The sequence below is a fragment of the Impatiens glandulifera genome, chromosome 1, assembly GCF_907164915.1.
Source record: "Impatiens glandulifera chromosome 1, dImpGla2.1, whole genome shotgun sequence".
Classification (NCBI taxonomy): domain Eukaryota; kingdom Viridiplantae; phylum Streptophyta; class Magnoliopsida; order Ericales; family Balsaminaceae; genus Impatiens; species Impatiens glandulifera.
Window position 1 is genome coordinate 156,972,644 of NC_061862.1, and position 27,186 is coordinate 156,999,829.

The 27,186-nt window shown below is 30.4% G+C and overlaps 4 protein-coding genes and 1 pseudogene across 4 annotated transcripts; 2 read left to right on the forward strand and 3 right to left on the reverse strand.

The window, feature by feature from the left end:
- Positions 1-920: 920 nt before the first annotated feature.
- On the reverse strand, positions 921-4,167 carry LOC124912658 (annotated as a pseudogene).
- Positions 4,168-8,221: 4,054 nt separating this feature from the next.
- LOC124920360 lies at positions 8,222-9,338 on the forward strand. Its single transcript, XM_047460835.1, has 3 exons — positions 8,222-8,523; positions 8,604-8,888; positions 8,968-9,338. The coding sequence occupies exons 1-3, from the start codon at positions 8,292-8,294 to the stop codon at positions 9,168-9,170; spliced, it is 720 nt and encodes a 239-aa protein (XP_047316791.1). The 5' UTR covers positions 8,222-8,291; the 3' UTR covers positions 9,171-9,338.
- A 55-nt stretch (positions 9,339-9,393) lies between these two features.
- LOC124920361 (protein EMBRYO DEFECTIVE 514-like) lies at positions 9,394-10,999 on the reverse strand. The gene is made up of 2 exons (XM_047460836.1): positions 10,602-10,999; positions 9,394-9,846 (listed from the first exon to the last, which is right to left on the reverse strand). Exons 1-2 carry the CDS (start codon positions 10,950-10,952, stop codon positions 9,532-9,534), a joined length of 666 nt encoding a protein of 221 aa, XP_047316792.1. The 5' UTR covers positions 10,953-10,999; the 3' UTR covers positions 9,394-9,531.
- A 1,532-nt stretch (positions 11,000-12,531) lies between these two features.
- LOC124917982 (pentatricopeptide repeat-containing protein At3g47530) lies at positions 12,532-14,341 on the forward strand. Its single transcript, XM_047458248.1, has one exon. It carries the CDS (start codon positions 12,594-12,596, stop codon positions 14,292-14,294), a length of 1,701 nt encoding a protein of 566 aa, XP_047314204.1. The 5' UTR covers positions 12,532-12,593; the 3' UTR covers positions 14,295-14,341.
- Positions 14,342-15,213: 872 nt separating this feature from the next.
- Positions 15,214-16,103, reverse strand: LOC124917991. The gene is made up of 3 exons (XM_047458260.1): positions 15,963-16,103; positions 15,804-15,868; positions 15,214-15,666 (listed from the first exon to the last, which is right to left on the reverse strand). Exons 1-3 carry the CDS (start codon positions 16,072-16,074, stop codon positions 15,523-15,525), a joined length of 321 nt encoding a protein of 106 aa, XP_047314216.1. The 5' UTR covers positions 16,075-16,103; the 3' UTR covers positions 15,214-15,522.
- Between the last annotated feature and the right edge of the window lie 11,083 nt (positions 16,104-27,186).

Here is a 27,186-nt window from a genome sequence, read left to right on the forward strand (position 1 = left end):
TTTTGGATTGTCTAATGACAATGGGAATGCCTTTATCTCTCCGTTCTACTCAGAAGGAGATTTTTTTTACTATTCTTACATTCGTTACCATTTATATCATATTTGAAAATATTAAAATTCTCTTATATTAAAATAAAATAAAATAAATTTTTTTTATAATATATATATATATATATATATATACATTAAAATTTGGGTCACTCAATTTATACCATTTTAAAATAAATTCTAAATCTTTAATTAATATTTTATTTAAAAAGACTCCCTAATAAAATAATGTTTTTAGATAAATTTTATTCATAAATTTAAAATAATTAACACAAATTAAATAAATATTTTGAATAAATGTTATATTTATTAAAATCTAAAATAATTCAAACAAATGCTAAAATCAAAATTTTGAACATAAATAAATAATAATTTTGATAAATGATTATATTTTTAATCTCAAAATGATTAAAAATGAGTTGATAAATAAATTAAATAATTATTTGGAATAATATTATATCCATTAATCCCAGTTTAATTAAATTTAGGACGGAATTAAATTAAATCATTATTTTGGACAAATTTTATAACTATTTAAATCCCAAAATAATTAAAAATAAAGTTATACAATACACAATATAATAAATAAAATAAACAAAAAATTAGATTTTTATGTCTATTATTTAATTTTATTTATTTTGTCCTTTAATTAAAACAAGGAGACAAATGGATTGACCTAAATCAAACAAGGTCAAGCGTGCGACCAACCATGCTAACGCCCATGCTAACGAAAGCACACGGGATCCTCTGCTACCAAAATATAGATGTTCCGGTGTTTCTCCACACAAAATTTGAAATAAAATAAATAAAAAAAACTGTATTTACTGATTTACCCTTTCCCCTGTGAGAGAGGAACAGGGGATAAGGAAATTTTAGTAGCAGAGGAACTTTGCTCTAACGAAGGATACACAAATTGCCAAATACTGACGAAACACCAAAAGAGCGCACATTCGCGGTTGGAGGTCATCTTCATCCTCGCGAAAGCCGTATAAGAAAAGTCGCAAAGTTTGATCTTCACGGATACTTGACCAAGCTTGGTGATCATTGCTCCTATGACCGGTCAAATTATAACATAAATGAATAAGCCACTAATTTGTTTTTGACGAAATCCTATCATCTTCAAGGATTAACCAACTTATGGTACCTATAAATAGGATCTCCTTGCCAAGACGAAGGAAAAGGACCAACCACAACCATCAATCAAGTTCCAAAGAAATTCGGCATTTAAAATTTTCAAGCATTTTTAAAAAACCTTGTACATAATTTCAAAGCTCGATTTCAGATTCATCCAAAAGTTTCAATAAGTGTGTAAGAAGGTTCTTCAACTCATTATAAACAATCATTCATTTTGTAATTAATATCATGAACAAAAATTAAAATTCACACATTTTAGTTCATGTGTTTTTAAATATTGTATTATAACCAAATTTCTTGATTGGAACTTCATCCGAAGACGATTTATAAACTTTCTATCGATCTAATTGAATCAATTCATTCTAACTAAAATAAATCCAAATTCAATTTTAAATTCTCTAAAAGTTAGGTTTTTGTTCTTAAGCCTTAACTTAGAAACACCAATCTCAAAAGTCTCCTAACACATTCTAAATGATGTTAGGAGTATTTTCAAACTCGAAGTAAATAAAGCTTATTTGCCCAAATTCAATATTTTCGAATAAAGCTTTGTATTTCGATTTAAAAAATGGCTATGATGAGTAGCCAGTGGTGTTTAAATGCTTATTAGCCTAAGGAAGCTTTTCGAAAGCTCATAATTCAAATTAAAGCTTTCAATCGAAAAAATGAATTTTCGGATTTGTTTTATCAGAGCTTTGTTGGAACCCATGCTAGTTGAATGATGTCTTGGGAATATGATCAAAGAATTCTAAACGGGAGACGAAGCTCTCGAGTGTTTGAATTCACGATCAAAGCCCTCTAGTCGAAACTACAAACCTACAGTTTAATTTGGTCATCGAGTGGTTGAAGACGGACTTCAACTCGGTCAAAACTCAACCTCTAACACACGAGTTATTGCATGCCTCACATGTTCAACCCGTGCCCCAACCTATGGCATATTTGTTTTCAACTTTCAATTTTAAATCTTTATCAACATTTAAAAGCACTAAATTATTTTTAAAAAATCGGAAAAAATAAAAAATAACTTTAAATATTTTTAGAATATTTTCATAAAAAAAGAATTTATTAAAAGCCCATTTGGATTTATTTTTAAATCTATCTTGTTTAAATTGATTTTTCAAGTATCATTTTTCACAATTTTCGACATCAAACGCAAATATTAACATTTATTTAATATTTAAAATTTAAAATATTAAATTTAAATATATGTTTAAAATGTGGAAAATAATTGGATGAATAAAATGTAAGGATCCAAAATTTCTATATAAATTTGAAGTAGATATTTTTTTAACGGATACGAATGACATAGTTAGATTGCATTTTTTTGGGTATTACTAAATATCGAATCCAGCAAGAATCTTTAATAAAACTAGGAAGATTCTCGTGCGATACACACGCATAAAAATATAAACAAAAAATATAATAATATGTATTTAAAATTTCATGAAAAATATATTAAAATAAAAAATAGAATACTTTCCTTTCATATTTTATTCACTTCGCTAAAACAACTCATCTTCTCACATATTTTATCACATATTTTTTTCCAATGAACCTCTTATCTCGTAATTTTACACTTTGATTAATCAAATATTTGATTCATATTTTTTAACATTTAGTATCGTGCCTCACATTTTGATCAATCAAATATTTTATTCATATTTTTTAACTACTTTCAATTTTATCGGTCTTATTATTTATCGACAAACCACATCCAATCATACTTGGTTAAAAGATTGTACTTGTTTTGTTAGGTTAAAAGTTCGAAATATACGTATAACATTTTTTATTTTACTTTTAACTGTTTTAAGTTTATGGGCGGGTCTATCCACAATCTGACTCAAGTATTCATTACTCTCACAAAAGTAATGACAAAAGTTCGAACTCGGATTAAGCCCTATTTGTCATGACAAAAGTAAATCTCAATTAAACAGAAACAGATAGAAAAAGACAAAAGATTATACAGAAGTAACAAAACAAAGATATGAATTTGTCTTCGATCCGTTCCTAAATAACAAATTATTAAAAAAACCTGAAGAAAATGAGATGAAAAATAAAAAATCATCTTTGACAGCACAAATATATTATTAGCCTAGTTTGTTGCTACTTCATCCACGGGTGTCAGGTAGAATCTGATATACCCAATCTCTGCAATATTGTATTCCACAACCATAGGCAGTTTTGATGACAGTCTTGTGGTAACAATGTTCGATAATGTCACTGCTTTAGTGAAAGAGTTCAAATACCTTAATGCAAATGTCAATGGAACTGACTCGTTCATCTCAACTACGGTGGCATCTTCAGGCTTATCAACTGTAGTTCTGCTTACAAACAATATTTAAATTATCCTTGTAATCTCTAGTAGAGAACTTCACTCCTTCATTTGTCATAGAAATCACAACTGTATCGCCAATGCTGCTTAGAAATTTGCAGATTCGACTAAACTTTGATGAAGGCATCCGAACAAAAGCATGGTAATCCGCTTCAGGTATCCGAGATGCTAGTTGTCAATATCCATCAGCTTCATCTCATAATAAGATATTTCATCCGGAGTTGGACTTTCAAATATAAATGTAACAGTATGCCATCATCGGCCTGATAGAGATGATATCGTCGTTACTAGAAAATTTCAACAACTTAACCCAAGTTATTGAGATTCATACCCATGGATATATTGCGGTCACACTGGTAGTGTTCAAAGCCTTCGGGTTGAAGGAGAAGAGACACGAGAGCAAAATTTCTAGAGTTCATGGCCTGAATAGAGAAACCAGTTGATGAACAGTCAAATTAACATCGTTTACAAGGTCCTTGATTGCCTCTATGACCGTCTTCAAAAGACTTCCTTGTACGAGATCAGTTCCAACATCTTGAATCGGATATATTTCAATGGATAGAATAGTCACAATAATTTGGAGAATATAAAAAAAGTTTTTAAATTATTTGGATTAAATGTCCAATTTCGATTTAGGTACTGTTTGGGATATCCATTATCTTACTTTTAATAGACATTACTTTCGAATATGCTTAAATAATAAATTTTACAATGTATTAATTACTTAAACTTAATTTTAAATAACTCATCATAAATAATTTCTATCTCTATAAACATTTATCATTAAAATTTCATTAAAATCAAGATATTAAAGAATAGGCAATTTCGAATATCTTGATTTGTTTGAGGAAACGATTTGTTGATTGGAAATCACTTAGGTAATTTATATAGTAATCTTAAACACTTGGGTGAAAACTTTGGAGATTTCACATCAAATAAGACTTATTATCACTCTAAGCATTTAAATTATTATTATTTATTTTATTTGATAAGAAAACAGTTTAATTTTATTAATCTAATAAATCCTGAAAATGCAACTAATAATAGAAAACTTATCCAAATAAATTTAGTTTAAACTAGCAATAATTTCTTGTATTTCCATGTAGTTGTACCGATAAGAATATATACAAAATATTATTTATCTATAAATATTTTAGATAAAAATAATATTATTCAAATTTAATTAATTTAAAATTAATTTTATTTTGTAAAAATTAAGTTTAATCTAAATTTAACCCCTAAATTAATCACTCATCTTATGATTCACATTTTTTCATGTCTCTATATCCCTCGATAAATCACTCACCAAACTTAGTCGACATCTCTTTTACTCTCACTTCAACAAATTAACAATCAATCTCAATTGATCACACATCTCTTATCCATCGTCAAAACTCAACCACTAACCCCCAAATTGACCCTCATCTTGTGACTCACACTTTTTCACGTCTCTTTATCCCATCATATGCTTCTTTATCCCTCGACAAACCACTCACTTATCATAATCTTGTGACTCACACTTTTTTATATGTCTCTTAATCCCTCGTCAAACCAACCACTAATTTCGACCTCACACTCGACAAACCACCCACCACCCGATCTCTTTTGACTCACACTTTTTTTATATGTCTCTTTATCCCTCGATAAATCACTCATCAATCTTACTCGATCTCTCTTTTACTCCACTTCAACAAATCAACAACCAATCTCAATTGATCACACATTTCTTAACCATTGTTAAAACTCAACAACTAACCCCCAAAATGACCATCATCTTGTGACTCACACTTTTTTATGTTTCTTTATCCCCTCGACAAACCACTCACTAACCTTAATTTTATGACTCACACTTTTTCATATCTCTCTTTATCTCTCACCAAACCAACCACTAATCCAACCTCACACTCGTCAAACCACCCACCACCCGATCTCCATCTCGTGATCTCACATTTTCAAATGTTCGCCAAACTAACCACTAATTCTGACCAATCTCAATTGATCACACATCTTTTATCCATTGTCAAAACCCAACCACTAACCTCCAAATTGACACTCATCTTGTGACTCACACATTTTCATGTCTCTTTATTTCTTCATATGTCTCTTTATACATTCGGTAAACCACTCACTGACCTTAATCTTGTGACTCACACTTTTTTATATGTCTCTATATTCCTTGTTAAACTAACAACTAATTCCGACCTCACACTCGACAAACCCGACATTCATCTCGTGACCTTACACTTTCAAAAGCTCTCCAAACCAACCACTAATTCCGACCTCACACTTTCAGATGCTTTAGGATTCGAACACTAATATTAAGCATAAAATGTGAATACTATAACCGCTAGACCACTTGATAATATTGAAATAATTTTATTATTTTATATATATATATATATATATATATATATATATATATTATGTATTTATATATATATATATATATATATATTAATTAATGAGAGAGAAAATAATTAATAAAGAAAAATTAATTATTATTATTATTATTTAAAATGTCACTACATTATTATGGAAAAAGATAAAGGGTGAAGACAGAGAAAATTTATTATTTTTTTGACTAAATTATTCTTCCAAGTCATTCCCTCCTAAATTCTCTTTCCTAATTTTCCTCCTTCAATTATTTCTCATATATTTATTATAGTGTTATTATATATATAATTATTGATAAGACAATACATATGATTAGTGAAAGAAAAAAATATAAGATAAAATATATTTATATATGGTTAAGAAAAAAAATTTAATTAAGAAAGGAAGAGAAATATAAAAAAAAAAGTTAATTAAAAAAAGAGAATGGGAGGAAAAATATATATATATATATATATTAGGAGAAAAATAATTTTTTTTTTTCTATTAGTTAGTTAAAAAGTTAAACTTATAGTGTTAAAATTTGGTGTTGAATTTAAAATATAAAATCTTATTAGCTTAGTTGATTAAATGGTTGTACTTGTGTTTTGTATTGTAATGTTACAAATTCTAAACCTACCTAGTATTTTTAATTTTATATTAATTAAGAAAGAAAAATATAAAAAATTAATTAAAAAAAATAGAGTGAGAAATATATATATATATATATATACTTAAATATATATATTTTTCTAATATATAGATTAATTAGTTAAAATGTTGAATGTTAAAATGTCACATTTATTCAATATAGTGTTGAATTTAAAATATAAAATCTTATTAGCTTAGTTGGTTAAAAGGTTGTAATGTGCTGTTAAGTTGAAAGTTCAAAATTTATAAATAACATTTTTTATTTTATTTTTGACCGTTTTAAATTTATGGGCGGGTCAACTCAAAAACCAACCCAAATATTTATTTACTCTCACATATATATCTAAATTAACCGCACCTCTCTATTAGACAATTCAGACACTTATAAAATTAAGTCTTATTAAATTAAGCATTATTATATATATACTATATTTATATACGTAAAAATATTCTCTCGTCGTTAATTTAATTTTATAAAATAATTTTTTTAAAACTAAAATTATTATTTAAATTCCTCATCTCTTTTGTGATTCATGAAGAGATAAATTATGATTTTTAATAGTAAATCTAAAAATTAATAAAAATTAATTATTTTTAATTAATTACCTAAAAACATTTAACCAAAATCCAAAGCCAATCTTGACCGCACGGACTTTTCAGGCACTTACAAATTACAATATCATAATATATTAAATATTCATATTATACCAGATAATTGCAATTTATAATTGTCACCATGGTTAGCAATCATGTTAATTTAGTATTTATAAAAATTAATTATTAAAAAATGTGACCGGGAATATAGGTGAGTGAGGTCGATTTAATTCATTTTGACATTTGTGTGTATACATAACTTTACATGTCAAAATTTGAATTTTTTAAAGGGAAATATTTTACAATTTTGTTTGAACTTTCAAATCAATTAGCTGTATGACCTTTCTTCTAGCTTTGTAGGGTGGTAGAAGAAGCCAAATTTTTCATGGACAAAAAATAACTTTTTTTTACCCTACATGTTGTATTCATTAAATTATGTTCACTATTTACCAGGTCTTGTTTGGACTACATAGAAGTAATGTAAACATTTAATCAATATAAAAAAGAGAAATGATTGGGTAGGAAATTTGAGAGAGAATGACTTGGCGCGCAATCTGATTCGCTGAAAAAATAATAATTTTTTTCTCTCTTCTCTCTCGGTTAATTCGATGCTACACACTACATGTATCCCACTCATGAAGTGACACATATACAAAAAAAAATGAAGCATCACCTCCCTCATTTGTTGATTTTTTTTTCTTTATACATGTGACGCTTTCTTAATGAATAAATACATTACCCTTTATCATTTTTACATTCAATGATGTGGTGACTCGTCATTTACTCCTCTCATTCACTCTCTCAAATTTCCTCACTTATTACTCCTCTGTAAATAATCTTCACCCTAGTTAAATGTAAATTTAATTAATAGAAAATGAAGATATTTTTTTATTGATAAATAAAAAGGTTGTAATTAAGAAGAAAAAAACATAGGAAAACATGTCGTTATACGAGGAAGAGATAAGTTACTAAAATCAAAACTTTTTTCAACCGACAGCCTTCGGGCTGTCTTTCCATCGTCTCCAAAGGTCAAAGAGTCCCGCCACATCTCTTAACAGTCTTTTTATGTTCATATAAAACAATGATAAAGAGACAAAAACCTGTTTCATATTAAAGAAATAACCGAAAACCCAAATCTATCAACAAACAGCAAGAACAAGAAGAAATGCAGGTCTTCAATTGCGCCGCCATTACAGCGCAATCTTCATCCTTATTCTTCAGCTCCCCTGCTTGCCTTTTTCCGGCTAGAGCACAATTGAAGAAATGCAGGTCTTCATTTGGATCGAGATTCATAGTTGCTTCATCTTCAGCAGTAACACCGGCGAGGTGGGAGGATTGGGCGCCGGAGAAGGGTTCTAAAACGCCTTCATTGAGTGATGTAGTATGGCCAGCGACAGGTTGTTTAGATTAAATTGATAATAATTTGTTGTTGGATTAATAATTTAGTAATTTTTGAGTAATGGGTGGTGAAGAACAGGGGCATTTGCAGCTATGGCTTTACTAGGAAAGATTGATCAGATTTTGATATCTAAAGGTGTTTCATCGATTACAATTGCACCTCTTGGCGCGGTTTGTGCTGTTCTTTTCGCAACTCCGACATCACCTGGTGCGAGGAAATACAACATGTTTATGGGTCAAATTGGATGTGCAGCAATTGGTGTAGCTTCATTAACGTTGTTTGGTCCTGGTTGGATTGCTAGAAGTGTTGGTTTATCTGCAGCTATTGCTTTCATGATCTACACTCGTTCAGTTCATCCACCAGGTAATAATCCCATTGATAATTCTTTACATTCTTTTCAAATTAATGTTTTTTATTTTTATATATTTGTGTAATTATGTAGCTGCAAGTTTGCCTATTTTATTCATCGATGGCGCAAAGCTCCACCACTTGAACTTCTGGTTTGCCTTGTTCCCCGGAGCTGCTGCCTGCCTTATTCTCTGCCTAATCGTAAGTAATTTTATCGATAATGCCCTACTTTATACAGTTTTACCTACCCTAATAACAAACATTTCATTCTCCAGCAAGAAGCTGTGTTGTACATGAAGCACAATTTCAAATTCTGATGCATTTCATCGAGATAAGTCGAAGATCAAAACAATCAAAGCTCGGGTTTACATTTACTTTCTTATGAATGTATAGCTAGCTAGCAATGTAGAATAAACTCGGGGGTGAGTTACCTGTAATCATACAATTTATTTTAATTTGTGTAAAGAAAAAGGAATGCAATGAAATTGGAAATCAACATCTACCATAAAATAACCTCAAAAAATCAAGATTGAATCCATATAATGACACCAAATAACATAAAAAAGAAGAGAAACCACACCGGATAGTGATTGTTTATCAAAAAAAAAAAGTAGACAAAAAGAAAGTGCTCAAAAATTTCAAAATCAGCTGATCATCATCACCTTCTTCCACGGCCACCACCACCTCTACCAAACCTACCTCCTCTTCCACCACCACCACCACCAAACCTACCTCCAAATCCCCTGCTCACTTCAGATTTCACTTTCAGATTATCTGGAAGTGGACTAATGTGATCAACACACTTTCTGAAACTAAAGTCATCAGCTGAACCATTGTCTTTCACAATGAAGAAGCACCTGCTTTTGTATTCTGGGTGAAACCGAACTTGAAAAGCACGAACCCCATTACCAATTTTCTTCTCTGGTTCAAGATGACCCTTTTTAAGCAGATCCAGCAACAACAGGTACTCATACTATCATTGAAAACATAATTTGTTAGGGTTTTTAAAAGGATCTACAAAATTGTATTCTTAATCAATGTCCTGCAAAAGCTTCTGCATTTTTAACAAAAAGAATACAAAGAAACTCGTAGATGGCTAATCAAGATATCAAACAGACAATCACCATTTAGCAACAAAGATCAAACAACCAATAGAGATACAATGCAATCAAAGAAGAGGCTTACATACTCGATCTAACAAAATTGTATTCTTAATCAATACACTGCAAAAGCTTCTGCCTTTTTAGCAAAAGAACACAAAGAGACTCGAAGATGACTAATCAAACAGACAATCCCCAAAGTTAGCTTCTTAAAAATAACATGTTAGGGTTTTTAAAGGATCTATAAAATTGTATTCTTAATCAATATGCTACAAAAGCTTCTGCCTTTTCAGCAAAAATAATACAAAGGACTCAAAAATGGCTAATCAAGATAACAAACAGACAATCCCCATTACTTTGCAGCAGGAGTCAGCTTCTTAAAAATGACTTGTTAGGGTTTGTAGAGGATCTATGAAATTGTATTCTTAATGAATATGCTGCAAAAGCTTCTGCCTTTTTAGCAAAAAGAATATAAACAGACTCAAAAATGGCTAATCAAGATATCAAACAGACAATCCCCATTTCTTTGCAGCAACAAACAATCAATAGAGATACATACAATGCAATAATCAAAGAAGATAATCCCAATGGATTTCAGCAAAACAATCAATAAAGATAAATTAAGTACCTTGTTGATATCGATATTAACAGTCCAAGAATGAAGCAACTTGAAGAAGAAATCAAACATCTCAACCGACGACCCAAAGTTCTTCGGTCCCAAGCTTATAGGACTTGCTTCATCCTTCTTCTCCTCACCTCCTACAAGTTTCTCCATCCTCTCCTCCTCAATAGACTTCTCCTCCTTCAGCTTCTTCGCTACACCGCCTCCATTCTCGTCCGTTTCAGCGCCTTCGTCTTCTCTCGCACGCTTGGAGTTACCGTTATACTCCACGATGGCGGCGGTTTCTTCAACGAGTTCCATATCTACAGTAGAAGTAATCTTCTCTACTTCAGTAGTAACCGCTTCTAGATCGGCCATTGTTAATGAAGGTTTTAGAGAAACCCTAAATCTCAATTTATATCTACGAAACCCTACTGTCAAAAAAAAAACGTACGCAATATTAATTTGTTTTAGTCAAACATAATATATATCCTCAAATTATGCAATATATTTATATTTACACTCTTATTTATGATCACGCGAAATTGTGACCTTAATTTGTTTGGAATATCAACCCTACCCTAGAAATTGAATCTAATTGGTTTAAATTGAACCGGAAAGTTAATAAAATCGACCAACCGGAGTCAAATGCATTTTTTTATAATTCAATTGCAACAAATTAAGTTACATTTTTTAAATTATAGATAAAATTATTATTGTTTTTATTATTGTTGTTGTTTAAAATAAATTTTAGGTATATTTGTATTATTTAGTAATAATTTTTATAAACTAATAAAAATTTAGTGAAATATTTTTGTACCAATCTAAATAACCAAACAGCTTTATGAATTAAAAACAGTAACAATGAAATGACATTATTTCCTAAATAAAAAAAGTTAAATAAGTACGAACATGTATCATAACCTGATTAAATATATCCTATTAATTTTAATTGACTGCTAGACTCATTTAGAACATTTTGTTGAGAGAAATAACCGTTTCAAAAATTGATTATGTTATATTTATGTTCGTTAAATTAAATTAAATTAAAAGTGAATTGAGATTTCGAACATTTTTTTTAAAATATAATTTATGACTCTATTAAAACTATATATATACTTTTAACCATATAAAAATACGTTAACTTATTATTTATGTGGCATTTAAAATAAATAAAAGAACAATGTTACTAATTTAACTACCGAATTTTAATAAATTGAAAGTTTTGATTACAAATTATCTGAAATTCATTGTTAAAATTCTCACTCTACTTAAATTAGATAATTAAATTAGTAATATTGATATTTTAATTATTCATAAATGACACGTAATTAATAAGTTAACGGTATTTGAAACGGTTAAAAATAATTTTAACTTTAACAATAATGAGACTGAATTTGAATTCACCGAATTTCAATTTTCGAATTGAATTTAAACCAATTCGAATTCAATTACGGTTTTCGGTTTGATTTTCAAGTTGGGTTTCAACTCGAAAACAAATAATTTTTTATTATAATTATATTAGATATAATTAAATAATTATATGTTTTATTAGATATTAAATTATGTGAACGGATAACCTTCTCAATCTATTTGACTTTAACTCTTAAAAGTGGTTACATTGATAAAAAAAAAATACAAATGCAATTATTATAATAAATAGTACAATTTTGTAAGTGTGTTCAATAATTGATTTAAACCGAATATTCAACCATAAATAGAATTTGAATTTCACGATTTGGTTTTTAAATTTTTGTTTCAAAATAAATTTAAAAAATTTGAATTGAATAACTCGAAACTGAACTGAATACCCTTAAAAGAGGTTTAAAGAATATATATATGTGAATATCAATTGACCCTAATAAGAAGTCTTAAATAGACAATTTGAATTTGACCATTTATCAATACAAACAATTGTAATTGAAAAGTTGAATTACAAACAAGCCTTCTAATTTTCCCTCTTCTACCTTATATTTGTAAGCAAGGTCTAAGAAACAAACTGATGATAGAATCTCCAAAATGATCGAAAGATATAAATCGTTGATAGATCTCATAAGATCATCTTCTCAACCTGCCCAATTGCTTCAAATTCACGCCCATCTTTACCGCGCATCATTTATACACGATCCATATGCATCTCTCTGTCTTTTAACCTCCGTCGCCCGCTTATTCCATCACAACTTAACTTATCTCCGACGGATTTTCAATCTCACGCGAAACCCAAAATTGAATCATTACACCGCCATAATCAGAGCTTACTCAAACAGCAAATTTCCTCATGAAGGATTCAAATTATACAGAGAGATGCGACAGAGAGGTATTTCCCCTGACGCCTTATCGTCTTCTTTATCCACTAAGTCATGTACTAAAATGTCTTGGTTATTCGGTGGTTTACAGCTTCATGCTAAGATTCTAATAGATGGGTATCAATCCGATAGTTTATTACTAACTACATTGATGGATTTTTACTCAATTTGTCACAAGAGTGATGATGCATGTAAGGTGTTCGATGAAATGCCAATTAGAGATACTATCTCATGGAATGTATTGATTTCTTGTTACACCCGTAATAAACGAACTCTAGACGCATTATCTGCGTTCGATACAATGCAATCGCTAGAATTCGACTGTAAACCGGATCAAGTAACTTGCTTGTTAGCACTTCAGGCTTGCACCACGCATTCGGGAAAACTTGAATTCGGAGAGAGAATTCACGATTACATTGAAAGAAACGGGTACAGTTCCATTCCTAATATATGTCACGCCCTCGTATCGATGTATTCGCGATTCAATCGTATCGAAAAGGCTTACAAAGTATTCACCACATCTGCTAATAAAGACTTGGTCTCTTGGACATCGATCATCTCGGGTTTTGCGACGAATGGACATGGAAAAGTAGCGATTGATGCTTTTATTGAGATGGAGGAATCGGGTATTTCTCCTGATGAACATGCCTACACTGCAGTTCTCTCCGCCTGCAGTCGCTCGGGACTTATCGATGAAGGTTTGATGATTTTCGACCGGTTGTTAAAAGAAACCATAATAAAGCCAACCATACATCATTACGGATGTATGGTCGATCTTCTAGCTCGTGAAGGCTATCTCAAGAAAGCATACGATCTTATTCTTTCGATGCAGGTTAAGCCAGATGCTAAGATATGGAGAACACTATTGTCAGCTTGTAGAACTCAAAACCAAAATCATTCTGTCATAGCTGGGAATGTGGTTGAGCATTTGGTCGAACTTAGAGCTCGAGAACTCGGGGACTACGTATTATTACTGAATATATATTCTTCGTTGGGAAACCACGATAAGGTTGAGGAAACGAAGGCCATGATGGGTGAGAAAGGAATCGGGCTATCATCTGATTGCAGCACGATCGAAGTGAATCGGAAGTTGTATGAGTTTTTTGCAGACGATATCTCGCATTATCGAAAGACAGAAGTTTACAGAATGGTGGAAGAGGTTGGACAGCAACTGAGGATTGCGGGTTATGATGGAGATGGATTTGATTTGCATAGTGAAAAGTTGGCGATTGCTTTTGGACTTTTGTCGACTAATCCTGGATCGACAATAAGAGTTGCGAAGAATCTGGATGTTTGTTCTGATTGTCATAGTTATGTTAAGTTGCTTTCTAGTGTTTATAATCGAGAAATTATTATTAGGGATAGAACCAAATCGCATAGTTTCTGGCTTGGGCGGTGCTCGTGTAATGCCTAGTTTTGAATTCAAAACACTTTCTCGATCTGAATCTGAATATTTGTTTGACAAAAATTGAAACATTTCATTTGTGAGGTATCTCAACTAGAACACATGGTCCAAATCCAAGATTAGAAAGTGCCTCCAATTGGTGGATTGATCCTTTAAAATATAGGTAAACATTACATTATTCTTTCAAACCAACTTTTACTTTCATTTATGTCAATTGGGACTTCAAATTGTGGGACATTTTGAATGATTCAATAAATTTATGAATTTATATTCAATTTGTCAATATGTTATAAAGTAATGTGTAAGAAATTGTATAGTGGGGATGTTGGGGGAAAAGTAGTGGGGAAGAAGAAAGTGGTAGAATTCCACAAATACACCTCACATGTCCACTTCAATCATCACCATTTTCTAAGCTAATATAATATAATAAAATAAAATAAAAATGGGTAGGGCCTAACATAATTAGGTAATGATAAATGCTTCTTAATTATTGAATCTTAAATTAATAATAGGTTAATGATACAAGTATTTTTTTAGATTACAACATTGGAAACGAGATATTTTTTAAGACAATTTTTTTCAATTTGACAAAGGATCATATTTACATTTTTTCCATGTCTCAAATTAAAAAATATAAAATGAGAGGATTTGTTATATTTTACCTATTTATGTGGAGTTCACATTCACGTTTTATGTGTATATTTTTCACAATATGAACATGAACCCACCTTAGGACACATGGTATGAAACAACCAATTATCTCCCAACGAAGAAGGTGAGATCACCTATTACGGATCATTCTCTGCTCCCACTCACAGGGAGGGATAAAAGAGTAAAAAAACTTATTTTTAAATTGGACTGTTTTGCGCCTCATGGTGAGGAAGAACATAATAGCAGAGGATGATCGATAATAGATGATCTCTCAATCTGTAAAATAAATACAATTTGAAGAAGTGGACACTTTGGGGGCACATGGTAGAAAACAACATATCCTCCCATAATATAAAAGAGAGGTACATGGCCTTGTCTTATTATTTATAACAATAAAAAACATTAAATAATAATTTAACAACATTAATGTACCCCTAACACTAAATGGTGATACATATATTATAACCATGAGAAATATTGTTCTCAAAACTAAATTGAACTAAAATGGCTATAGATTACCCACAAATAATGAGTAATTCTAACATGTTTCATGAGAATTTTGGAGCAAATCATGTCCATGAACGAATCAACAATCAAAACAGCCTCGACCTAGTTGTGGCTTTGGATTGTGGCGATTATTAGCTCCTGATCCCGGGTAATCATGGAGCTCAACATCCATTCTTCTTATCATACTCGTCTCTTCCACATCAATCATTTTCTTCTCGGGTTCCTATCCATTATAAGAAGAGAGAAAAAACTCAACTCAACAACAAGAATATGAGCCATTCTCTTTAGGTTAATTAATCCGGAGATATATAGAATCATAGATCGACATACATCTATAAATCATGATGAGTTTGTACATACCAAATTGATAAGGGTGTTCTTCGAATCTTTAAAACCTTGAACTTCATGCATTATGGCTATTGTTCCTATAACACAAAAATGTAAGAGATGATGAAGAATATGAAGGAAATATAATCAAGATGAATGAGTAGAAATAGAATAAGGCTTTTGAAAACTCACTTGTAAGTGGAATGGCATTCAATGAGTTCATATGAGAAAACCCTAGTAGAACAACCACTAATATAAGGAGAAAATTTATCTTCATGGCTGCAATTCTATCTCTAGTAACCATTTACAGGCTTTCAAACTTTGTTGTGATAATAAAAGATAGCCAACTAGTATTTATATATAACAGCCAACTTATTATGTTCATGCACTATGTGTGGCTACTTTAATTTGCATGAGAATAGCCAACAATCTTGCTTTTAAAAGTCAAAAAGATGTTGCAATAAACCTTTTTTATTTGGTCAAAATTTCACATTCATGTATATTGAATTTAAAGAAATATCTTAAATATCATTTTGAAAATATTATTTTGTTATTTTTTCAATATTTTTTAAACAAAGATGATTAAAGTGAAGATAAAATGAAACATAAAAAATACAACAAATACTATTATTGTACTTAGATTGTCATAACCTTTTATAGTTGATTTTTTTAATTTATTTAATCACATTACATATAATAATTCTCTATTCCTTTCCATATATGTTACTACTACTTTTTTTTTTGTTGTTTTCAATACAATTAAAACTTGCAAGTTGGGAAATTGAATGTGAACCATATATAGAAAGATATGAAAGGAGATAGTACTGTGAGGTACAGTTGGATATTTTTCTCTTTATAAGTGGGGTGGGGGGGTTTAGTGGAAATTGTGAATGATCATCAATAAATTAAGTCAAATTGGAAGCAAAAGTGGGCACTCATGATATATTGCTAAGTGGACTTTGGAAAAATAATAATAATTGCACTTCAATAATATAAACAATTGTTTAGTCAAATTAATGATTTTTTTTTGTTACAAAGATCTGAGAAAGATACAAACAAACCAAAAAAACGTTAAAAAGGTGGGTTGATAATGTTTCACGCTGTAGAAAAAATATTATTAAGGAGATTCTCACGCCGTAAAAAAAATATTATTTAGGAGATTAGAACCGATATTACAATGTTATAGTTTATGGTGATAAACAACTTTATATAATACTCGGTCCCAGAGGCGGAGACAGGATGAAAAATTACATGGGGCTGACTCCAACTTGCATATCAGATTTAACTTTCTATGCTCCGCTTTTTTTTTTCAATAAAATTTCCACGATTATTAGAAGATGGAGACTCGTCATGCCCTCTCAATGCACACGCTTGTAAAGTGAGCAACCGAGTGCTTTCAATAGTTGTTGTAAGCCGTAATCTGTTATTTTGTTTTTCATCTGAAAACTATGCATTCAGTACTTTGTCAATATGACAAGGATATTCATTAGATTATCAAGATATTTAACTGTGGTGAAATATTACATCCTATATGCATAACAAAAGAGCATCTATTCCCATCATTAACTCGTTTTCAATATTTGAATCCATCTATTGTAAATGTAGGTTTATAGAGTTGCTTATGTTCAAACAATAAACATGGGAAACAAAAAGCAACATCTTTCAAAAGAGAGTATTCTAACCAAGTAAATTTCTTAAACCAATGACTTTGGAACCGTCGATTTTGATTTCCAAATTTGGTCGGTGGATACTCATCCTTAATAGGTTGATATGACCCCATCTTGATATAAGTTCGTCTAATTTCATCCCTTTGATTAGAAGGATATTCCCATATCGGAATACGTAATGCTGGATCAAGTTTAAGAGAACTTACATTAACATCAATTCTAGGAGATTTGTTAGGTTTTGAGCAGGGATATCAAATTCTTTATTTAAATACCGAATCAAACCAATGTAACTATTTTAACTTGTTTATTAATATTAGTTTATATTTTCTTATAAAATTTTGAAATAATTTAAAATTAAAAAATATAAAACACTATTATTATTTTAATTTTTATATTTTAAATCTTATTTATATATTAATTAAAATTTATGTATTATTATAAAATTAAAGGTGAGGTCGGGATTTGATCACTGACCTCATGTTCAAAGTTTAGTTACATAGTCAATTGGGCTATATGTCAAGTTTATATATAAAATGTTTTATTTTAAAATTTTTAATTTAGGTGGGGCTGAAGCCCACCCTAGTCCATGCGTGGATCCGTCCCTGCTCGGTCCCTTGAAACCATAACATATACAAAATTGAATTTAAAATAAAAACTTTGATTTCTAAAATGTCAAGTTTCATTTTAAATAAATTTTAATTAAATTAATATTAATATTTTGTTCAAAATTCTCCAAAAATCTTTAAAATTTTGTCGCAATCTTTTTCTAGTTTCGTTGTCATACCAACCAAAAAAATATATAATTTTTTTTTGTGTTAATCTTATTTTATTAAGATTATACACTAAAAATAATATTTTATTTTATTTAATATTCTCTTTCTTTTATCAAACAATTTAATATTCTTCAACAATTATAATTATTAAAAAGTTAGTTTGAATTCTCACCTCAAAAAGTTCTAATTTAAAGAAATGTTATAACTATAAGAGTTAATTTTCTAAGAAACCAAATGTCATTATTCAATTTTCATTAAGATTACCTTAAGATAGAGTGAACTGTGTATGATAATGCTACCATTATATATTAAAAATATCTGGAATGATTATGTTACTTACTCCTAAGAATAAACTCATATAAAAGATAACTGGAAAATATCTTGTCATTTTTCTTAGATTCATATGCATTTTTTATTATTATTTAAACATATATATTATAAATTAATAAGAGTATATATTATTTGTAGTTATATTTATCATAAAATTATCTTTGACTTAAATTATATTAGAACACGATCATATCCATTATCAAATTATTAATAGCAACAGAATTTATAATTTGATTTGATTTGCACTAGAACTTCCTCAAATAAGTATTTGTGAGCTCAAATTTTAGAATTTATATCATGTTTGACAATGGTTATCTTAACCAACCTGTTGGAAGAGTGAATCTATTTTCAAATTCAATTTTTAATTTACTAATAGATCATGACATTAAATTCGACAAGTATCTTTATTTATATCTCTATTACCGATTTGTCGAGTACTCGATTCTCGACGGGTACCTCATTACCTAATTAAAGTGTGAATTTATATATTTTATTAAAAATGTTACAAAGTAGAGATCGAAGATTAACTAAATAATAAATAACTTTAAAATTAATAATATTGAAGTAAAAAAACAAATAAAATCATTATTTACTCATATATGTATGTAAGTTGTAAATATTGAAAAATATAATAAATTTGTTGTTATTATAATTGGAAAAAAATATAAAGTAAATGTTGAATAAAATTTAAGGATTAAAGATGAATATATAGAAATTAGAAATAGAGTGACTAAAGAAATATATATTTTTTATATTAGAAAAAGATTTGGTGTGGAGCAATAAGTATGGGTTAAATAAATTATATAAATATTATGATGGAGGTAACAATGACATATGAAATGTCACGTTAATGCTTGCAAGATAAAAAAATATTTTTTTAATGTTAATATATTCGAGTTTGAGGTTTGAGTTTCACATATTCTCTATTTCTAACCTTAAACTCGATCAAATATCTTATCTACTGCCTCAAAAATATTTCTAACACTTCTCAAAATTATCATTAATCATTATTTTTCATCTGAACAAAGCTTAATAGGTAAGAGATTAAAAAATAGAGGGATATCACAACTTATAATATTATAAGTCTGAGGTTATTTTTATTCTTCGATATCAAAATTATCCTAAAATTAGGATCTAATTTGAATTTTTGGTCAGTTGGAAGGAGATGGAAATTCTCTTACCATCCATAAGTCGATTGGAACCATAAGTATGGGAAGATAAAAAATAATGGCAACTTATTTTTGATAAATATGAACGAAACTTTAGGGATTTATTGATCGTGCATAAATGCTCATTGTTAGAGGTTAAAACTATCATGAGATAGGGATCAACTCAATTAGCTAGGGTTGATTATCCATTTAATTTTCACTTATGAATATTATGATTTAATAATAATACTAATTTTCTCAATTAAAATAATAATTTCAAAATTTATAAATTTTATAAATTTGATTTGTTTGGAAAAGGTCAAACTCTGGCAATTCTACGTTAAAATTCTGATACATTTATTTTTAAAATCAAACTTTTAGGTAAGGTTAGGGGTGTAAGCAAAAAAAAAAACCGAATTGAACCGATGAAAAACTGACCAAATAATTATAAACTGACTTGTTAAGAACGACTACAATAATAGAAGGGGAGTTGAATATTGTTGTTGTATTTTTGACTTTTATGCGATTTTAATCCTGTTAAAGATTGAAAATATGTTTCTATTCTTCGATAAATTGTAGCAAACTCTTGAACGGTTTCAAGTGCGGAAATGCTTGCATGATTTAAAGCGGCATATATAAGAATAAGACGGTAAGAAGCAATAATGAAATAACACAAGATTTTATGGATGTTCGGAAATAAAACTCTTATGTCACCCTTTCTTCTGTTTCTAGAAGGATTCCACTAGAAGACTTTCATTTGTATAACCTCTACACAAACCCACTCAGATCACAATTCTTAACACCTGCCTGTTCTGAACTCCTTGCTATCACACTCTTTGTTGAACAAACAACATTCTGTCCAACTTACAATACTGAAATTACTATCAAATAATACAAGAAATTATCGCTCAGTGTAATGTAATGATTTACCGAATAGTTTGAACAATGATTTTCCTGAAAATGAAGAAAGAACTAGAAAAAAGTCAGAGAATTGAGAGACGAGAGAGATCAAGCGCATAAAAATATCAAGCGATTTGTCGTTGTACTCTAATGCCTTTTTATATTTGATGCATGACAACGGTCGAATCTATCTCATAGATACGTGTCAGCTTTTCGTTTGTTGTACACCTAACGTACGAGGTAGCGCGCATAAGAATAATATTCGTTGGTGCGTGGCGTGCATGATTGTAGTGCACGAACTTGATGGAATATTCGGTAGAACGTGGTGTATTGGATAGTACTGCTCGGGCTAATAGAATAATCATGTGTGGCAATTGTACATTTTTGGCGTATTAAGCTAGTTGTGGAAGTCTGTTAATAGCGAACACAACTGTCGGCGCAACACTACTGTTAGCTACTCGGTTGTTAACGTATATTCAGTTTTGCTGACATCAACTCTACTGCTCGTGAGTCTGCTGTTGGTTACTCATCTATTAGCGCAAAAAAGTTGTTGACGCAACACTGATGTTCGTTACTCTATTGTTAGCACAACACATCTGTGTGGATGGAGCAAGACTTCTGCCAGCGCTTCTTCAGCTCTGCTGTTTGAGCAAGTCTGCTGTCAGCGCTTCTTCAACTCTTTTATTGGAGTAATGTTGCTGCATGCGTTTCGTCAACTCTGTTGTTGGAGCAAGGCTAGTGTCAGCGCCTCTTCAACTCTACTATTGGAGCAAGGCTGCTGCCAATGCCTCTTCAACTCTACTGTTGAGGCAAGGCTGCTGCCAGCGCCTTTTCAACTCTATTGTTGGGGCAAGGCTGCTGCCAACGTCTCTTCAACTCTGTTGTTGGAGCAAGGCTGCCAGTGCCTCTTCAACTCTACTGTTGAGGCAAGGCTGCTTCCAACGCCTCTTCAACTCTGCTGCTTGAACAAGTCTACTGTCAGCGTGCTGAAGTCAACTCTACTGTTGTTGTTGCCAACGCCTCTTCAAATTTACCTACGCATTAAAATATTTACAGAACTTAGTTTTATTCATTTATCAACGCATCATCAAAATATTGATTAAGTTCATTTTAATCAATTAAAACGTTTTTCATATTTCAACTTGATTAACAATTTCTCTTTAATCTTAATTTAATAATTTCCGCATTTTTTTCTTTAACTTAATCTAACAATTTCCCCCTTTTGATGATGTTAAAATTAAGTTATAAGAGTAGTGAATTTAAGGATAAATTATATATTTATATATGAACATAAATACACAAAATATTCAGAGTATAGATATCCCCCTTTTTAATTTCTTCCCCCTTTGCTAGCTTTCTCTTCCAGGTTCCCCCCTTTAACGCTCTGCCTCCTCTACCACTTTCCCCCTTTTTAACATCAACATCTTCTATTTGATTGTCTGCTGCATGTTTGAGTAAGTATGTTACTTCGGCAATTTGCATACCAATAGTATCAATCTTCGCGAAGAGATCCCGATTATAACCCTCAATGGAGTTATGGAGAATAGTTTTCAACCTGGTCATAAATTCCCTAATAATGGAAATCTCAACACTGCCCCTCGTAACCTGGCTTAGGATTTGATCATGCGCCGATTCTATTGAGGCCGAGGCTTTGGAAGTAGCTGCATTCTGCTCCTTCAGGAATTCCATTTCACTAGCGATGGATGCAATACTCTGTTGCAGGGGAGCAATGGTGTCCTAGATGAGGCTACGGAGATCCACCGTTCCCAAAGATGACTCTTCTGGAGAATGAGGAGTCGACTGTTCAAGTTGGGAAACGGCTGGTAGAATCTATAGAGGAGTGACTTGCTGAGAGCTTTCCTGAATGGAAGCTGACTTTGGATCATTAGAAGAAGGATAAGATCGAGGAGAAGGCACATCAATCAGCGCTTAAGATAAGAAGTCGACCTCCTAAATCTCCGCACAGATGTCTTTGATAAGGCCAATTACCGCTACAGAATGATTGGATACAGCCGAAAAGAGTTGCTGCTCAGTCGGAAGGGATTGCAACTCGGTTGAAGACGAAGGCTTCTCGACAACTAGACTGACTTGCTGCTCAGAGTCTGAGGAGATTTACTGCACAACAACTTGGGAGAGAGGCTTCTCAGGAGCAGAATAAGATTGATGTTCAGCAGTAGAGAGTAGAGGAGGGCTGCTACTCAGCAGTTGGGAACAACAACTTTTCAACATAGAAAAGTTGATGTTCGACATTTGGAGAGTTAGGAATTACCATAGAGTTGGAGGCCAAAAAATCTCTACTTGAAGCAAAAACTGGTGCCATTTGCTGCTCAGCATCCCTGGAAGATTCAGTGCCATGTATGAATGGCATGGCTGTTGAGCTGAATGAGTCTAGGATCTGTTGAAGCTTGTCGTTTACTCTTGCATCCAACCAAGTAGTTTTATCAAGATGATCGTAATTTGCCTGTCTTTGGAGAAGTATTGGGTGCAGGGCACCTCCTATAGCGTTGACCGCGACTAATTCTCTCCTCTTGAGAGCTTCCTAAACGTTTTTAGTGCAGGCCCACTTCAGGATAGAATTCTCCATAAATATTCAAAGAAGGAATTCAAAGAACCTCCCGTGGAGCATTTTATTTCTCTAGTTGTCGAACATTCTCAGCCTCTCCGTCGTTGTCGTCTCAACCTCCTCCATAATTAGATCGATGGTTTGTTGCACTAGGGAGGGAGCCTTAGGGACAAAGACCGCTAGATCTTTTCATTTTCCTGCAACTTCCACTATTTTAAAATAGGATAATAGCGACGATGTTTACTGTCTCTATTGATCAATTTACTGTCGCTAAAGATCAATAGCCACAATAAATAGACCCGTTGCCATTCGTCACTACTGGTTCTGCAACTAAAAAATAGCTACAAGAATAAATACTGTGGCTAAAAGATGGCTACGGGAATAAATTACTGTGGCTAAAAGATGGAAACGGGAATAAATTACTGTGGTTAAAAATGTTATTACTGAAATAAATTATTGTAGCCAAATATACATAAATTACTATTTTTTTACCAAATCAATTTACCTATAAAAATGTTCAAATTTATTAAAATATAAATTTTTAATACTAAATTAAATCATTTCATTATCAAAAGAATCAAACATAATATTTGTATCATAAACAAATATAATTTTTAAATCTTATAAAGTGAGTTCAAAATAAAATCAAATATAAGTTTAAATCTCTTATAACAATTTTCTCCCTTTTACAAAATCTTCTTTTAGCATTATCATTTATAGTCATCAAAGTAATCCTTGTCAAAGATCAAACTGTGAAATATTATTAGTAATCATAAAGTACATAATATTTAAATCTTGGTAATCAATGATTTAGTTAATAAAATACTTAACCATCAATAGTTAAATATTGATATTGTATGAAAAATACAACTATTTCAAGATTATTAGTGAAACCAAACTAAAAAAATACAATTATTTCAAGATTATTAGTGAAACCAAACTCTCTCAGTGAAGAATACAACTATTTTAAGATTATTAGTGAAACACTCACCAATTGATAAAATATAGTTCTAATTTAGTAGTCCCTATTGAAAATTACAACTATTTCAAGATTATTAGTGAAATTAAACACCCCAACACCAACCAAAAAAAGTTGATATGATATGAATGAACCAAGATTCTTAATAAAACCAAACTCCTTAACCAATATTTTGAAAACTCACCAAGATATACAAGAACATAGACAACAACTAGCTTCACCAAATGACTAATATAAAAATTCTCTATGTAATAGATGAAATCCCACGTTATTCCACGTACTGAGCTGAAACGATAAGCAATTGATAATGAACTTAATTGAAGACATAAAAAATACTTTGTTCAATTAGATCCAAAACTAAATACCATAAAAAAAGGTTTTGTTCAATTAGATCCAAAACTAAATACCTACATAACTTTCCTGAAAGAAAATCTAGAGCAGAGCCAAATAATTCTGATAAAGCATTACCAAATCTAGAAAGGAATGAACTCGATAAATTTCCTATTTTCTCACTTCACAATCACGAAATCTATGTTCCCCTATTAGTTTAGAATTAAGTATAAGAAAGATAATCAGAATTCCAAAACTAAAGTTGGAATTTATAGTTCAATATTTTATTCCGATCAGTTAAGTAGGAATGACCTAATTCTTGTATAAGATATGTGAATATGCCTAAAAGAACTCACGTTTGAAATTAACATCTAGAATTGAAAAAACAAAATTACAACTAATAATGTTATCTATCATTATATTACTCATTTACATTCAATGGATTTTTCAAAAAAATCAGCAAATATAATTTTATGTCATTTCAAGACATTATACCTCAAAATCTGTTAATTACTCCTTGTTGTTGAGTTGAACAAGATTTTCATCATTATACTTGTTGGTAAATTCAGCCCCTTCAACATTGACATAGAAATTAGGGAACATTTATTTCTAAGTTTTACATTGTAAAAACTAACCTTGACTTATTTTATAGATTCTCAGAAATTGATGCACTCAATTGCACATTAGCTTGGAAGTTGTTCTTTAACAACACTTTTATAGCTTTAACTTCTAACTTCTAAGTTCTCTACTTTTGATTGTAGCAAATCATTATTCATATTTACCCGTTGTTTGGTTAGAATAGGTACTCTTAGATCTTTTGGCTTTACTCCACCTCCATAACCAAATACATTACTATGTTTCTGAGTTCCAAAGCATTTCTCCACGACTTGAACATAATATATTAATTAAAAAAATATCTCTTTTGTACATAATCATTTTGTCTATCATTTTATTGAATCATCACAAGTTTATTAAAATAACATAAACATGATAAAAATAAAATCAATAAATGAATTAATAGATTACAAAGATATAGCACGCTTAAGTTGAACAACTAAGTGAAACTCTTTCATAAATGGGATAACTAATTTGCATTCTTCCCAAATAATGTCTTTAAATAGGTAGGACAATATAGCACAATTGGAACTTTAGATAGAAATGGTATTTTAACATGACATCATACTTCAATAAACTTATAAACAAACTTAAAATATGTTTTTTTCATTGAACACTACATTCAGAATTTTATCTTGTAAATTATGTAAGCATCAACTTTTTAAAAATTATAGTCAATATATTAAAATACTATTTCGATTAATATTATTTGTACGGTAAAATACTAATAGGTTCAAATGCAGCCCTATTATGGGTAATGTTAAATATTATGTAAATTGTTAAATTAGAGAAAATAGACATGTATCATTAATTACACTCTCTGAATAAATGTTAAAGTACAATTTATTTTGATGAAATTTTTTAAAAGGAATACCAAAATAGATACATTTCCATTGATAAATATGTGGAGATCCAAACAGAAAACTATTGACCAGAAGAATATAAAATCTTACATAGATTTAACCATGTTGTTTATAGGGTTGTATTATGAATGATGAAAAAATTTTGAATTAGAAACATGACATGATCTGGGTAAAGTTTACATAAATTTATCTCGATGGCAGGATGCCCAATTATGTATTTCGAAATGCGAAGGCATCAACTAATATTCTTCTTCGACATGGAATCTTAAGGGTATACAAATTTTTGTTCACTACTAATGAAAATCTATGTTTTATGGGCAATTGATTATATATGAAATGTTGTGGGTGGGGAGTAGAGGATGTGATGGGGTTTAATCTTTTTTACTTTGAACATGTTTGATTCATCAAGTGAAGAGTGAGAAGAAATAATTTGTTAGAGATTTCTCAAACTCTCTAGTAATTGAGTTGAGGCACATCCCAAACCACAATGGAAGTTATTCTGAGGGAAGAGGGAAGGCAGGGTAGTTGTTGGCTGAAGCCTTCTGACAAAAGTAGTGAAATTGGATAGGATGAATGCTTCAGCTTCTTATAATCTTGGAGTTCTTTATAGAAGTCATTCATAATACCACCCACTTATATTATTAAATTTGGTGAAATCTAAATGACATATCCAAACCTATAATGATCTTTAACTCATAGTATATCCCATGTATGAACATTCAAAAATAGTTGAAAGAGGCAACTAATTGATTTCAATTTTTCATCTTATTCCATAATCAACCATACATGAATAAATGTATTTTAAATAAACAATAAATCCAAAAGATGGTTCAATTAACCTATTTTAGGGAAATTGAAAAATTCAGCTTCCCACATACTTCTGGACATGATAAATAGGAATTTAACTGTAATTTGTATTAGTTGATTAAGTTGTCCTTAGTCTCAAATAGTTTTTGAATAAGACAAAGAAGAAGTCCTTGTGGACATTTTTTTAACACCTTTGTGGACAGGTAATTGAAAAATATGAATAATCAACTATGGCAGAGACTAAAGAATATGAATAATCAACTGGTATAAAACAAACAAATAAAGAGGATGGACTTTATTTTTGTATGACCAAGAAGATAAAAGAATAACAACATAACTATCATACCTTCGAAGTGATCTCTTCGTCAAAATGTAGAAGTATTTGCTGAAAAATAACATAGTCTAACGAAACGATCTCAACGGAACATAATGTTGCCAACT